General features: G+C 40.0%; 1 protein-coding gene across 2 annotated transcripts in view; it reads left to right on the top strand.

Annotated features, from left to right (window-relative positions):
* The window catches only part of LOC126263716 (uncharacterized), a 61,521-nt gene extending 44,506 nt beyond the window's left edge, over positions 1–17,015 (top strand). For both annotated transcript variants that reach the window (XM_049960860.1, XM_049960861.1), the window contains exon 5: positions 16,773–17,015. In XM_049960860.1, the coding sequence (XP_049816817.1) occupies positions 16,773–16,935 (163 nt within the window). In that variant the 3' untranslated portion in view covers positions 16,936–17,015. The remainder of the gene's footprint in view (positions 1–16,772) is intronic.
* Positions 17,016–17,305: the final 290 nt, after the last annotated feature.

Genomic DNA, 17,305 nt, shown 5'->3' with positions numbered 1-17,305 from the left:
TCTGAAACCTAAAGATCAAGCAGACACAGCAAACCCAGCAAAATATCGCCCCATAACATGCCTACCAACAATATACAAAATATTAACTTCAGTCATTACACAGAAATTAATGACACATACAACACAGAACAAAATTATAAATGAAGAACAAAAAGGCTGCTGCAAAGGAGCACGAGGATGTAAAGAGCAACTGATAATAGATGCAGAGGTGACATATCAAGCTAAAACTAAACAAAGGTCACTACACTATGCACACATTGATTACCAAAAAGCTTTTGATAGTGTACCCCACTCATGGTTACTACAAATATTGGAAATATACAAAGTAGATCCTAAATTGATACAGTTCCTAAACATAGTAATGAAATATTGGAAAACCACACTTAATATCCAAACAAATTCAAATAATATCACATCACAGCCAATACAGACAGATTAAGCGTGGAATATACCAAGGAGACTCATTAAGTCCTTTCTGGTTCTGCCTTGCCCTGAACCCACTATCCAACATGCTAAATAATACAAATTATGGATACAATATTACTGGAACATACCCACACAAAATCACACATTTGCTATGCATGGATGATCTAAAACTACTGGCAGCAACAAATCAACAACTCAACCAATTACTAAAGATAACAGAAGTATTCAGCAATGATATAAATATGGCTTTTGGAACAGACAAATGTAAGAAAAATAGCATAGTCAAGGGAAAACACACTAAACAAGAAGATTACATATTGGATAACCACAGCGACTGCATAGAAGCAATGGAAAAAACAGATGCCTATAAATATCTAGGATACAGACAAAAAATAGGAATAGATAATACAAATATTAAAGAAGAACTAAAAGAAAAATATAGACGAAGACTAACAAAAATACTGAAAACAGAATTGACAGCAAGAAACAAGACAAAAGCTATAAATACTTACGCTATACCAATATTGACCTACTCATTTGGAGTAGTGAAATGGAGTAACACAGACCTAGAAGCGCTCAATACACTTACACGATCACAATGCCACAAATATAGAATACATCACATACATTCAGCAACAGAAAAATTCACATTAAGCAGAAAGGAAGGAGGAAGGGGATTTATCGACATAAAAAACCTATATTATGGACAGGTAGACAATTTAAGAAAATTCTTTATAGAACGAGCAGAAACTAGCAAAATACACAAAGCAATCACTCATATAAATACATCGGCTACACCATTGCAATTTCATAACCACTTCTACAACCCTTTAGATCACATAACATCAACAGATACGAAGAAAATAAATTGGAAAAAGAAAACACTACATGGCAAGCACCCGTATCATTTAACACAGCCACACATCGATCAAGACGCATCCAACACATGGCTAAGAAAAGGCAATATATACAGTGAGACGGAAGGATTCATGATTGCAATACAGGATCAAACAATAAACACCAGATATTACAGCAAGCATATTATTAAATATCCCAATACCACAACAGATAAATGCAGACTTTGCAAACAACAAATAGAAACAGTAGATCACATCACAAGCGGATGTACAATACTAGCAAATACAGAATACCCCAGAAGACATGAAAATGTAGCAAAAATAATACATCAACAGCTTGCCTTACAACATAAACTTATAAAACAACACGTTCCCACATACAAGTATGCACCACAAAGTGTACTGGAGAATGATGAATTCAAATTATACTGGAACAGAACCATTATAACCGATAAAACACCACCACATAACAAACCTGACATCATACTCACCAATAAAAAGAAGAAATTAACACAACTAATCGAAATATCCATACCCAATACAACAAATATACAGAAGAAAACAGGAGAAAAAATTGAAAAATACACCCAACTGGCTGAGGAAGTCAAGGATATGTGGCATCAGGATAAAGTTGACATTATACCAATTATACTATCAACTACAGGAGTCATACCACACAATATCCACCAGTACATCAATTGAATACAGCTACATCCAAACTTATATATACAACTACAGAAATCCGTAATTATTGATACATGTTCAATTACCCGAAAGTTCCTAAATGCAATATAACACATACCATACAGTTAAAAGGAAGTGACGCTTGAGCAAGGTCCGCGTCACGTTCCATTTTTAACCAGACTTAACATCTGAGAAAGTAAAGAATAATAATAATAATGATGATGATGATGATGATGATGATATGCAATTCACTTCCTACGTGCTGTTGCAGCGCCACTCAGAGTTAGGTGGAATAGATATGTAATCATTGGGAAACCTTTAGAATTCTATGGACAAGTTGTGATCACATGCATAGTGCACAAGGCTCAATTTCAGCATGGCTACCATCATAAAAGTAAAATGTCCATAGGCAAATCAACCGCGAAATAAAAGCATGACACGGTCAGATAATATCCGTAAGTGTTTCCGTTGTAAAAGTCTGTCAGTCGTCAAATATTTTTTCACCGTTTTCTCCTGATTCTGAACGTTTGGATCTGATCAGAATGTCATTAATGCTTGATAACACTGTGGATTAGCTCAGTGTTTATTTACAAACTCAAAGAGTGACACAAGTGTCGTACCGTTTGGTTACAGAAAGAAGGCATGAGATGAGGCATGCGAAAGGAATTTGCATGCACCTACAGGGTGAAGGGTGGCGAGAGGAGGGGATGGTTAGGAAAATTTCAAAACCAGTGTCAGTCATCCACGGATGCCTATGTTCTTGGTACTGACCAGTGACTAAGATAGCTATGTTTTATACACAAAAGTAAAAATGGTTCGCTAAAACCACATTATTTTTATCAAAACTTGTGAAATTAAGGTAGGACTGTTGTAATGGAGTTCCAGTGCAAGGAGTTGAAGAAAATGGCATTTGAGGCATTTATTAATTATGGATGACCATGAAGCATTATCTTGTAAGAAACTTACAGTCCATGGTTGCAGTCTTGGACTGCAAGTTTTTTACAACATATCAAATAAGTTTCTGTGTTGACCACACCAAACTTTATCATGGATAAAGTGTTACATTTATAAATACAGATACATTTATTGTTAAATGAATTAATCACACCCACCATTGCATATTGTCATGATTGTAGCAATGTGACAGTTATCTCACCATTCTGTTTCTCCAGGCCATAGCATTCTGCCATAGGCCGCAGCATTCTGCCATACCAATAATTATTTTTCTTGTCCCACTGCGAGTTACACTTTCCCTAGAATTCCTTACACTTCTCGGTGGTGTAAGGGATGTTCCTCAATGGACCAGCAATGACTTTATCATCACTCATTATTTTGAAATATATTTGCCCAGTTCCCAAATAGCCACTACTTTTGGATAGCTAAGATTAGCAGCACTGGAAGAGAGAAGACAGTCAGTATCAAACATTCTGAACACTGTCGACACTACAAGGAGAATAAGCCATCTTATTTTCTTAACCAAACTGAACTATTCAACAAAGCTTAAGGACTCGTTCCATATTATACCTGTCGTAAAATTGGTAAAATTGAGGAGCTATATGTTCTTTTATATTTGGCAATATGTTTTCCTAAAATATTACAGCGTGCACCCGTAAATGTTCTAGAGCACAACAGTGCGCCTTGGCACACACTTTAAAAACCATTGACCTATACAATAGCTGTTATGAAAAGAATAACCGTGAAATCATTGGCTACCAAATCCAATGATTATCTACCAGTGGCAGCAATCATAGGATCCAACAATAAACAATCAAGTGCACATACAGTGGAAATGCCATACACATTGCAAACATCATTTCATTTCAATTTGAAGAGGATTTAAAAGATATGTATTTTTGCATTGTAAAAGAGTATTTCTTTCGACCACTGTTATATTTTAGCAATTAAAATTTATGGTGTGTGAAGAGGGAGGGTTATTAAATGGTGGTGTGCATGACATGTAGCCAGGTGAATTGATGATAGATGGCTGGAGGAAATTAGATGCTGGAGTCCACATATTCACCCTGTCCAGGACTAATACGGTGTTAGTAGACAACATGTACAGCTCGAGGTGGTAATGCAGTGCGAAATTTGTAGACAGCCTCAAGCCAACAGTTGATGTTGAATGGCTATTGTTGATTTTATATAAATAGTAATTCGCAATATATATCATGCTGTTACTTACTAAGCAACCATCAGTTTTTTAACAACATTCACGTTAAAAATATTTCTCATTGCCATAATGAGAACTGATAGTGAACTTCCCGCACACACAGAGCAGAAGCTTAGTTTTTGAAACTGTTTATTTTTCTAAAAAGCAATCCTGCACATTTTTCCACCTATACTAATTTTTCTTGCTGCCTGTCCAGTCACTGTCTTCAGCTGCAGTAGTTACATAAAGTTGTCAACTGGTTTGGTGACTTCCTTATTAACTTGAACAAGTTTTTTTCATGTGTGTTAATTATACATTCTGTTAGTACTTCAGATGTACTTCAAAACTTATTATGTTCCCTGATTACATGGACATCTTATGTTCAACAAGCCATCTTACAATGTGTGATACAAGGTACTTCATTTACATGTACTCCTGTCAGTCTCTCCCCCCCCCCCCCCTTTTCTCTTCCAGTCACAAACGATGTGCTGCAAGAACTATTGTTGTAAGACTCTGTATGACATTGATTCTTTCTAATTTTACTCTCATGGTTTTTTGCAAGATGCTTTTAGAAGGCAGTAATATGTTAGTCAACCCTTTGACAAACTTACACTCTCTGGGTTTTAATAGCAAACCACAATGCGATAAACCATGCCTTTCTTGTTGGATCCACCACTGGAAGTTAGGTAAGCAACTTCATGACACTTCACGACTCACTAGTCTTCCAGACTTAAAAAAACCTTGACAAAATGTGCTGCTCTTTTGTTGGTTTCCCATCTGGTAAGGATCCCGCACTGTTGAGCAGTACTCACTTGTCAATTGAACAAAGGTTTTGTAAGGTATGTCCTTAGTGGGTAGACCACATGTCGTGAGGACACTTCCAATGAATTTGTCTGGCACCCCCCTCCCCCCCTCTCACCACCACCACCACCACCACCACCACCACCACCACCACCACCACCCTCCCCCTTCTCCCCTGTGCCAGTTTGGAACAATGGGGTTTGTGTTTTGCCTGTCGTCTTTAGCGAGGGACCAAAGGACAGTAGGGTTGATATTTGGGCCTTCATCTTGGCCTTTGAAGGCAACTCGTTGGTAAAGGTGATTGTGTTTTAATATGATGTGTCCCCTTTCTCATGCCTTACCTCAAATCCACACTATTCGGACAAATCTTGGTGTTGTAATGCCAGACCTGCCTGTCAGGGTTGTGGATGTCAGTTGTACACAAACTCTCTTCGTGCCCCTCCCCCTTCTTTGTCACCTGTGGAGAGCACAATTTTCTGTGTTCACCAGAAATGAAAATCCAAAGATAGAAGACTCTCGAATTATTCTGGAGGCTAAGAAGAAATATGATCGTTTGTGTCCTGTACATTTGTCAGTGACGTTTGCTGTGGCTGTGATAGTGTTATCCTCTCTAGTGACAGTACCCTTGTTCTTCATGCCTTCTGTGTCCTGCCCTTGGGGCCCCTCAATCCCTGTTCCCTGGTGGTTGGGTGCCCTCCTACTGTTTCCCCCACAACCACTTCTGGAGTGTTGTCTCCCAACACACCAGGGATGGCGATCCCCAACCACCAGCCAGAGAAGTGAAACCCTTCCCCAGCCTGTCACTAGGAAGAGGTTCCTTGGAACACTCCTCTCCCAGTCTTCTCTGATCTGCAATGGATACCAGCCAGTGGCCGAAAAAGCCATAATTTGCTGGTCATAGGGCTTTGCATTCCTCCTCTGTCTCTGAAACTAGGGTATACAAGCCCTCACAGACCTCTAAATCATCCAAGAAGAAGAGGAACAAAAAGAAGACCTTAAAGACGGAAAAGGTTCAAGTGGCCCCCATGCTACCAAACCTCACATGATCCAACTCTGTACTTGAAGTAGAGATCCTAATCGCTCCTGTGACACTGGGTCCCTCCACATAACCTACTTCAGAACTGCTTTGTATTTATGCCACCAGGCAACCCTGGGGCATGACCTGCTTCCTTGGTCCCTCGACACCTCCACAGGATACAGAAAGTGGGATCCTCCAGTGGAACTATAGAGGTTTTTACCACTACCTGGCTGAGCTAAGATGTCTGTTACACTTTTCTCAAGTTTTCTGCATTGCCCTCCAGGAAACTTGGTTCCCAGCATTGCAAACACCTATCTTCTGCAGCTAACGGGGCACACCCTTCTTTCTGGGTCCAACTTGGTGTTACCCTTAGCACCCACTACATACAAGATAATGGATTCCCGTAGGGCTCTGTATTGAGTGTGCCCTTTTTTCTAGTGGCTATCATTGGTCTAGCTGCAGTGTCACCCTCCCTATATGATGAAGATTTTCGCTTTTAAACAACTCCTCCACTGCAGGTGTTGCTGAATTCTGACTACTGGGTGTCATGGCTTCCAGCTTTCAGCTCTCAAGACATGCGTCATTCACTTCTGTCACTATCATACTGTCCATCCATGACCAGAACTCTACCTCAGTGGCAAGGTGCACAATGTGGTGGAGTCTTATCACTTTTTGGGACTTATCTTAGATGTCTGGTTGACATGGCTTTCTCATCTTTGCCAACTGGAGTGAAAGTGCTGATCGCACCATAATACTCTTTGCTGCCTTAGCAACACCAGCTGGAGTGCAGACCACTCTACACTTCTGTGGCTTTACAAAGCTCTGATCTTGTCCTGTCTGATTATGGGTATCTGGCATATAGCTCGACATCACCATCAGCACTGTGGATGCTGGACATTATATACTGTCGTGGAGTCTGACTTGTGACAGGTGCCTTTTGAACCAGCCCAGTGGAAAGCGTGTTTGTGGAAAGTGCAGTCTCTCCACTACCAATCGGGCATCAATAATCCCTGCTCAACTACGTGATACACATTTGCTACTCCCATGAGCATTTAAGCTACAGTGTCCTTTTTCCCTGTAGGGAGACGCACCTCTCTCAACAGAGGCTCAGGACTGGAGCATGATTGCAGTTCGCATACAGTGTCTATGCTCTGCAATTCAACTTCCCCCACTGTTGTCTCTTGTCAAGGAGCAATCACTTATGCCCCCCATCATGTGCACCCCATCCTTAGATCTAGCCTTTGGACTGAATGACTCTGTTGACCCCATGTTTTTTTGCTGCCCATTCTTAGCCATCCTTGATGTATTTCCTGGTTTGGAAGTGGTATACAGAGATGGCTTTATGGTTGATGGACGGTCCAGTTTTGCCTACATGCCAGGTGCAGTGAACTACACTTCCTGTCGAACAGATGCAGTGTACTCACTGCAGAATTGGTGGCTACTGCTAGAGTCCTCTGTCATATTCTTTCTTGCACCAGCAAAACATTCATAATCGGCAGCGATTCCCTGAGTAGTCTTCAGACTCTTGACCAGTGCTAGCCACGACACCCATTGATTGTGACTATCCATGATCTTCTTTCCGACCTGCATCCAGCTGGACAGTCAGTCATCTTCTTTGTACCCCAGGCCACATTGAGGTCCCATGGAGCAAACATGCTGGTCAGTTGGGCAAGTTGGCTACCAGGAATCCTACTTTGGAGGTGGGGGCACCAGAACTGGATCTTCGGTTGAAGCTGTGGTGTCAGTCATTGGAGGTTTGGAAAGCAGATTGGTGTTTCCTGATCTCTCTGAACCAACTTTGAGCAATAAAGGGGACCATGAACATGTGGCAGACCCCCCCCCCCCCTTTCATGCTTCTCACAGAGAATCTACCATTCTCTATCGGCTGACCCAAGGCCACATCCTGCGATGCTAGGATCCATCCCATTGTTGGTGTGATGCATGTCTATGGTCCACATCCTACTGGATTTCCCTAATTTGGCCACCTTATGGCAAACCCTTAAATTTGCTGACACCATCTCTAGTGTTTGTGGACAATGCCAAAATAGTAGTTTCTGGTTTCATTAAGAAAGGCACAAATGTTTCATAGTGAGCTTCTTGGTGACTGACATAGCCCTCTTCTTCAGGTGCTGCTGTTTTGCTGTTACATGTACTTGTTGTGTGGACTTCAACCACACTGTGAACTATTGTTGGTCTCAGGCCACTATTTATAGCAGAGTTCTTGATTCCTGATACCCAACCTTCTCTTTGATGCCTTTTCACTTTTCAGAGCTGTCACTGATGTTCTTTGAAACGGAGATGCTATCAATATCTTCCAGCTGTCGTGCATGTGATGGCCGGTAAGATCCAGTAAATTGAGCACCAGACCTCAAGCATTATTTGAATTGAAACCATTATCCCTGTTTATTAGATTTTCTGATGTCCTTATTTCAGTATAATTTTAATTATGCCCATCTGTGGTGTCAGGGGCTAGAATAGACCTGCGGCCCTTCCTTGTCTGTCCTAAAGGGGACTGATAGGAATCTCTTTATTTTGCCACTTTTTTACCTTGGTATTTTTATTATACTTTGGATTCTCGAAGGTTTTTGCTATTTTCACTTTTTTTACATTTTTTCCCCTCATCTTTTTTGGCTTTTTAAATTGTGGTCCACATTTTGGGTTTGACCTCTGCTTTCCAAATTTTACAGAAGTGCAGGCCATCTGGGGAAGGGTGCATTAACTTTCCCTGTGCACTGTTATATTTCCCACCTACCAATCAAGTGGCTCTACCCCTGGAGCCGAAATCCAGTGTGGTAGCCAGTCCATCATTGTGGGGTTGTCATGTACCCTCTGTGATAGCCCCTCCCTCCCCGACAGCGCAGGAAGTGCACTGCCGGTGCTTGTGCTGTAACCTCCCTGTGTCCGTCAAGAAGTAGGTGCCTATATACTTCTGGGTACTGGGACTCTGGGCAACAGTTACTGTGCCAGGTGGCTTTTACCTTGGTGAAGTGGTGCCCACAGGGAGAGCCTCCAATTAAAGTGAGTGGCAGATGATTTGCAATGAAACGGTTCAAACTTAACAGTGGCTGTGCCAACATGGCCGTCTCAATAGTCAGGAAAAATGGTTGTGATGAAGAGGCGTACAATCCTATGCACTTCCATCTTGACCATGCCTCAAGACAAAACTTGGGTAAGGAGAAATGGAAGTAGACAGTTTAGTGAATTCTTGGTTTGTTCCCAAACTGACAGAGGATCTTGCGTTTCAAAGAAGCCACTGTTTTTCAATGAAAATATTGAGTTCAGTTTAGGGAGATTTTAACAATAGAAAAGATGAGAAATGGATCTTTGCTGATCAAAACATCGCATGCCAACCAGTCACCATTTTTCGCATAACACGCTCAGAAGAATTAGAGGTTTTAACTTCCATCGGGAGATAATGCTACAGACTGATGAAGAGTTGCATACTTAATGTGGCATGGCATCGAGTCCATTTTGTTTGTCACATCTAGAAGGACCTAAGGATAATAGAGGGGACACTGGCGCTTTCGTCCTGGCCTTCGACTGCAACATTTTGCCTGACAAGGTTAAGGTGATGTCTTGTAAGTGTTATGCCAGGCCTTATTTTCCTCTTCCATTGAAATGTTTTAGGTGCCACAGGTTCGGACATGTCCTCCCACTGTTCTAATGAGGCTATCTTTCAGACATGTGGATAGATGTCCCACGAAGGCAGCCCTTGTGACCATCCCTCTCAGTGTGCCAAAAGTCTGGAAGTGGACCCTCCTCATTCACCGCAATGCTCACTGCTTAAGAGGGAGAAGAAAATTCAAGAGTATAAAACACTTGACCATCTGTCTTACCAAGATGCAAAGAAAAAGTTTGAAAGACTTCATCTGACTGACAAGGTCTCAAATTTTGCGACTGTTGTGTCACAATCTACACCTCACATGATGAAATGGTCTGGCACGACACATCCTGACCAAGGTCGTATTCCAGGGCCTGCCCCATTGTTGGGGGAGGGAGTGTCAGCTCCCCCACCCCCTATCCATGTTGCACCGCTGGTTCCCACACAATCTCTGTGGCCAGAGTTACCTAGTCATCCTCCGGCATCATCAGGGAGGAGGTTACCTGTTAAGGTGCCCTCTCTCAAGACAAGGACCAGCAGCCACAGGCTGCAGGTTGGAGAAAAGTATGGTCCTTTTCAGTCTTGGAAGATAAAATAGCGAAATCTTCACGTTAATCAAAGTCTCACAAGGATAAGAAGGATAAGTAGAAAGATAAACTACTTTCTGAGGCTTCGGAAGTTCTGCTCCTCACTCCTGCAAAGATTGAGCCAATGCACCTTGACAATGTAGCTCTCAATCAGGCAGACTGTGACCTGGTAGCGAAGTAATCACACCCATCTTTTCAACTGGCCACTTTCTCAAACGTGATGCAAACACTCCTTCAATGGAACTGTAACGGCTACTATCACCATCTGATCGAACTCAGTCATTTACTGTCTACTTATTCTGTAATTAGCTTAGCACTTCAGGAAAAATGGTTTACGGCGACACATCTCCCTGTTCTGGAAAAACTACAAGCCCTACTGTATGAATCGCATTAATGACAAGAGATCGTCCGGTGGGGTTTGTACCCTCGTAACTCTAATATTTTCAGTGAGCAGGTCCCCCTTACCTCTGAACTAGAGGCTGTGGCCGTTAGTGTCTGCCTGTCAGTTTGGATGACTATGTAATGTTTATCTATCCCGAGACGAACCTTTCCATTATCATGAGCTGTTAGAGTTAGTGGATCCACTATCTTCCTCTTACTGGAGATAATCAGCATTGAGAATCGAACTTGGTTGTAAATAGCAGTGTGATATCAGCAATAGTTGTATGGCTGGGGTCCAGGCAGTGAGTACATGTACAGCAAAACTCACTGCATCTGAAGAAGACTACTGAGTTGGTCATCAAAATACTGTAAATAAAATGGAAACAACTCTGCAGAACACTTGTAAGTATAATTGTAATCAGTTGCACCTAAAAAAAAGAGACAGCATAAATGTTGTTTTTAAAAATGATGAATGTAAAAGGCATGAGCTGCTTTGTTCTGGATCAAAGTAAAATGGTATTTATAAACTAAAAACATGTTGAACCTGTGTTATGGAGAATGCTGTAGCTTTTACAAATTTTTCTAACATGGAGCACTTACGCCATCTAAACTTGATGTTAGAGCTGATAGTGGACTTAGGTTATGTTTACAGAGTAGAGGCATAAAGCTGGAGTGTTGTTATTCTGAACTTGTGAAGTATAAATCGTGTGCTAGGTAAGTTGTTTAAATTTCCATTTCCTGAGGCTGAAGGATAGTGTTCATAAGATGCTTGGGCTTGTTACATATAGATGTGTCCCCATGGAGCAGATGCAGGGCTAAGTGCATGTATGTACTAGTTGATGATTATTCCAGTAGGACTTCTGTTCTTTTCTCCAGAATAAAACTCAAACACTTAATTTTTACTGTGAGTTTATAACTTGGGTAGAAAATGGGGTTGATGCAAAAATCAAAGCTGTTAGATCAGACAATGGCAGTGATTTTGTGCACTCTAAAATTGATTCAATTTTCAGAGAGAACTGGAGTGAGCATTAGATTAGCATGACCTGTAGTTAAGAACAGAGTGGCATAGTGGAAAGGACAATCAATTTGTGAAGTGACACACTGCATGTTATTTGAATCTGATCTACCTAAGCAGTATTGGGTGGAAGCACGCAGTACAGCTGCTCACATAAAGAAACACGCTCTTCACAGAACACTTAATTGTAAGACTCCAAAGGATAAAGTATCTTCTTTGAAAAATTTAAAAGTACTTGGTGGTCAAGTCCGTATCCACATACCAGATCAAAATAGAACAGAGTGGGATGCAAAGGCTAAGAAACTCATTTTTGTAGGGTTTGATGAAATGATTAAAGGCTACATAGTAAGTGATCCACAAAAAGCTAAGAATATTGTGAAAGGCTGGAGTGTCGTTTATCTGGAGAATGAGTGCAAGACTGACATTACCTGGATATGAAGATCTCATATGAGGAAGAGGAAGTAGTGGAAGTCAGCTCTGCTGGGAGTGACAGTGCAGACACCAATCAACACCTAGACTATATCGTGGATGCTCAGTCAGTGGTAGACATAGGGTAGACTGAGATGCTGCCGAGGGACCCTGATGCTCCAGATGATGACCAGCCAGTCAGAAGGCCAGCCCATGTACTCAAACACAAGGAGTACCGAGATGGTCACTGTTTTGGTAAGTGATGTTTCCAGTTTGGGCAAAGATCCTGTGAACCTGGTAGATGCCATGTTAAGGAGTGACAGAGAAACTGGATGAAGGCAATGGAAGAGGAAATGGTGGTTCCAGAATAATGGTGTTTGGGAACTTTTGGACCCACCAAAGTGTAAAAGTATCTTTGGCAATAAGTGGATGTTGTAGTTGGAAAGGGATGCAAATGATACAGCACTCTATCTTGTTAGAATTGTTGATAAGGGATTTACTCCAAAGTTTTGTATAGACTGTGATGAAACCTTTTCTCCACGTGTGGGAGATAGTACTCTATGATCTCTCTATAGTTTAGCTGCAAATCTTTATGTAAAGTTTAATCATCTTTATACTAAAACTGTTTTTCTATGTGGGATCTTGGAGGAAACCATTTTCATACAGCAATCAGATGGTTTTGTAATGAAGGTAAATTCTATAAGCTAACCAAGACCATTTATGTTAAAAACAGTCAGTTAGACAGTGGAATGAGAAGGCAAAAAAGTGTACTTCAAGCCTAGGTTATGTTGTAAATACTGATGAAGATTGTCAGTTCATTAAAAGGTCAGGTGAAAATCTTGCAGTTGTTAATTTTTATATATAAGATTCGTGTACCTTTTTTTGGTAATAGTATGGCGAAAGACAAGTTGCATCGGGAATGATGATGAGCACTTTGAGCATAAAAGATTTAGGAGAAACAAAGCCCTGTCTGGTGTACATTTAATAGATGCTCAAAATATGCCCTCTATTTACTTAATATAGCACTGGGGTCTGTCAGTATTCCCCCAGCATCCCCTCGAAGTGCATTTGTCCTAGCCTTGAACCCCTTCCTATACACATTTATGTCTAGGTAAAGTTCCCTAATGTTTTTTGTTTTAATTTGACTGTTCAAATAATCCCTCTTCTTTGCCCGTAGCCTACGACCAACTTCCCTTCTGATGTTCAAGAACTCCTCTCGTTTTCTGTCTCCCATTCTACCCTAATCTAACTGCGCTTTTCTCCTTTCCTCTACCAATTTCTTGCATTCCTTATCAAACCACGATTTCCTCCTGTTCTTCTTAATTGTACCTATTGTGACCTTCGCTGCCTCTTTGATATTATTCCTCACAGTGATCCACTGTTTATTTACATTCTCGCCTTGATCTTCGTGTGTCCTGAGAGCATCATACCTATTTGAAATTTCTGTGATGTACATCTTCTAAATTTTTCATCATTTAGCTTGTCAGTGTCGAACCTAACAAGTTCTGCATTGTGACACCCTGATGTTGCTGTAGAGGCAGGAAATGAGCGGGTGTACGAAATACATACAGCAGAACCCCAGATACCTGAGCCCACGTTAAAGGAAGTAAGAGATGCAATCAACAAATTGAAAACCCATAAAGCACCAGGATCAGATTGCATAACTGCAGAATTAGTTAAAAATGGGGGACAGAAATTGGTGAAAGTATGGAACTCAGAGATGATACCTGAAGAATGGCAGGAGCCGATTCTGATCCCAATTTTTAAGAAGGGCGACAAAATGGATTGTAGTAATTATAGAGGGATAGCGCTGTTACACGTATGTTCCGAAATTTTCTCGAATATTCTGCTAAGCAGTCTTACACCATATGCAGATGATATTGTGGGGGATTACCAAGCTGGCTTTCAGAGGAACAGATCAACTATAGACCAAATATTCACCCTGCATCAAATTTTGGAAATGAAATGGGAATACAATAAACCTGTTCATAATCTTTTCATAGATTTTACAAAAGCATATGATTCAGTATTGCAATCAAAATGGTACAGAATTCTTTTGGAACTTGGAATACCAAATAAGTATGTTAGACTTATAGAAGCGAGTTTGAAAAACACAAAAGGCAGAGTACGTGTGGGGAAATTGGAGTCAGAAGACTTTGTAATAAAGAACGGACTTAAGCAGGGAGGTGCCCTGTCTCTGCTACTTCTTAATTTAGTCTTAGAATATATTGTATGAATAGCAGCAGATAATTCAGAGGGTGTGGATTTAAATGGAAATATTAAGATATTAGGGTATGCAGATGATCTAAACATCATTAGCGATAGGAAAGCATCTCTAACAGCAAATGCGAATGCGTTAATCAAGGCTAGCGAAGATGTAGGTCTAAGGATAAGTGAAGACAAAACTAAATACATGATTACTACTAGAATGTCAACAGCAGCAGATTAGGAAATGTTAAGAGTTGGAGACATGCAGTTTGAAAAAGTGAACACGTTTAAGTATCTAGGCGTGGACATCATTTCAAGAAATGAGATTAAATCCGTACTGAAGAAGAGATTACGGGTGGGAAATGCATGCTACTTCTCACTGAATAGATTACTTTCATCATGGATATTGTCTAGGAATTTAAAGATTAGAATATACAAAACTGTTATTCTACCAGTTATGCTGTATGGGTGTGAGACTTGGTCTCTCACTGTGCAAAATGAAAAGCCGTTTCGAGTATTTGAAAACAAAATTTTGAGGAAAATTTTCGGAGCAAAAAGGGATGACATCAGCAGAGAATGGAGAAAACTGCATAACGAAGAGGTTCACGAACTCTATTCAAGCCCTGACATAATCAGTATTATTAAATAATGTAGGCTGCGATGGGTGGGTCACATAGCTCGAATGGATGAGGGCAGGGCAGCGCGGAGATGGGAGGACAATGTGAAAGCTGATTTGAGGAGCCTAGGTATTGAAGATGAATGGAAGGAAATAGCCCAAGACAGGGACATATGGCGAAAATATGTTGCTGTGGTAATGAACTCTCAGGTCCGGTATGACCAGTGAGTGAGTGTGAGTGAAAGCCCTGTCTAGTCCAGTCTTTTCTGGTGAAAGGAAGAGGGAAATGTATCTTTTGGCAAGTAAAAGTAGGGATCCTACAGTATTTGCACACTACAAAAACTACTTAAAGTTAGCAAGAAGGGTTACTAAAAAAATCAGAAAACATGTACGTAATGTCAGAAATCGGAAATTTTGACAAGAGACTTAAGGCCTTGTGGAACATAGTGAAATGAGAGACAGGGCAACCAGACACAGAACAAGATGTCAATATTGAACTGGCTGGAAGGGCTATAAATGGTGACAGGTAGCAAACGGATTTAATAATCATTTCTTAAATGTAATAGAAAGCATAGGGACAAAGAATTCAAGAGAAAAATCACAGCAGTATGTTGAAAAGGTAACTCTCATAAAATTCAATCATATGAATGTAGCACCAGCTTCTCCGTCTGAAATTAAGAAAATTATACATTCTCTCAAAAATAAAAGCTCATCTGGTTTTGATGGTGTTTCCCATATAGTACTAAAGATTTGTTATCATACAATAATTCCAGCAGTATCCAAAGTATGTAATGCATCACTAACTCAGTGCATTTTTCCAGAGACTGAAATAGGCCATTTTTGAACCCCTTTTTTAGAAATGTGATAAGAGAGATGTCAGGAACTGCCAGCCTGTTTCACTGCTGACAAAATTTTTGAGAAAGTGATGTATTGTAGAATAGTATCCCACCTTAGCAACAATAATATCCTTAGCAAATAGTAAATCATAGTTTGTGTTTCAGAGAATGCTGTCTACTTGTTCACTTGCCAGATTTTCCAAACATTAATGAAATAGCACTGTTTGGTATTTTCTGTGACCTGTCTAAGGCATTTGATTGTGTGAATCACAATATTCTTCCAGATAATTGAAGTCTTGTGGGATTTGTGGTGTAGCCAACGATTTGACAATGTCATATCGAACCAAAAGAATACAGAAAGTTTTAGTTCAACCAACATAGTCCAGGGACATTAATTGTGAATAGAAGAGTAATCACGAAGATGTAGATGTCTACTAGTTAAGAGTATAACACATATATGAAAAGCATAATCACTCATATTTATGAATGAGAGTTTCATACCTTGGAGCTGTGTAGTTCAAAAGTCACAATTCTGTAGCATACAAATGTGGGCGTAAACAGTTTAGACGAGAAGAGAATAGAAGCTTTTGAAATATGATACTACAGAAGAATGTTGAAGATTAGATGGTTAGATCACATAACTAATGAGGAGGTACTGAAGAGAATTGAGGAGATAAGAAATTTGTGGCACATCTTAACCAAAAGAAGGGATTGGTTGACAGAACACATACTGAGACATCAAGGGATCATCAATTTAATACCGGAGGGAAGTGTGGGGGATAAAAATTATAGAGGGAGACCAAGACAGGAATACAATAAGCAGATTCAGAAGGATGTAGGTTGCAGTAGCTATTTGGAGATGAAGAGACTCACACGGGATAGAGTAGTGTGGAGAGCTGTATCCAGCCAGCTGTATCTTAGCTCAGAAATGTTAAGAAACTAAATGATAGGAAAACGGAAAATATTAACCAATCATTATTCTGTTGACAGCGCTTATTTAAAGAAAGATATTGATTTGGACAAGATGATATAAACTTTGTTTTGTTAAAATAAGTTCGGGCTCTCTAAATTTTGGTTCAGCGTGTGTAGGGGAAAATATTTAAGACTTAATTTCACTGCTCTAACTGACTTACTGAAACACACAAATTATATTTACTGCAGCTTTCCGTTTTCTATGTTATACAGGGATGACATCCAGAGCCATTATCAAGAACAACAATTGGAAGCATTGAATAAGATAGCTGCTTCAGTGGATAACCTTGCTTCAAATGTTACAATCTTTTTTGAAAAAATGTGTTCCAATCAAGAGACTCTAATCCAAGTTCTTCAACAACTAGTTTCAAAATGAGTAATTTTTAAGTGACCTTTGTTTCTGTATTATGTACTATGCAGCAGAAAAATAAAATGTTTTGTAAATTTTTGACAACAGTGAGTGTAGTTATTTTACAGAAAGTTTTTTTACATTATTTTCAGAGACATTTATGACAGTTGACATTGCACAACTATACTTTAGTTATCAGTCTGGTAATAAAATCTTCAAGAATGTAAGTGCAGAAATGTAGTGTTTTGTGTGATACTACATTTATTGTATTAGGAAATTAAACTATAATCAAAATTAAACAGAGAAAAAAAAACTGTCTCCCAATTTTCTGTGTGTCCAGAGATGAGAGTGAGATGGAAGTTAATTAATATTATTCCGTCTGTACAGGAGGAATTTT

The sequence above is a fragment of the Schistocerca nitens genome, chromosome 6 (assembly GCF_023898315.1).
Source record: "Schistocerca nitens isolate TAMUIC-IGC-003100 chromosome 6, iqSchNite1.1, whole genome shotgun sequence".
NCBI classification, from domain to species: Eukaryota; Metazoa; Arthropoda; class Insecta; order Orthoptera; family Acrididae; genus Schistocerca; species Schistocerca nitens.
Note: the sequence above shows the minus strand (reverse complement) of the source record. Positions and strands in the feature narration are given on the sequence as shown.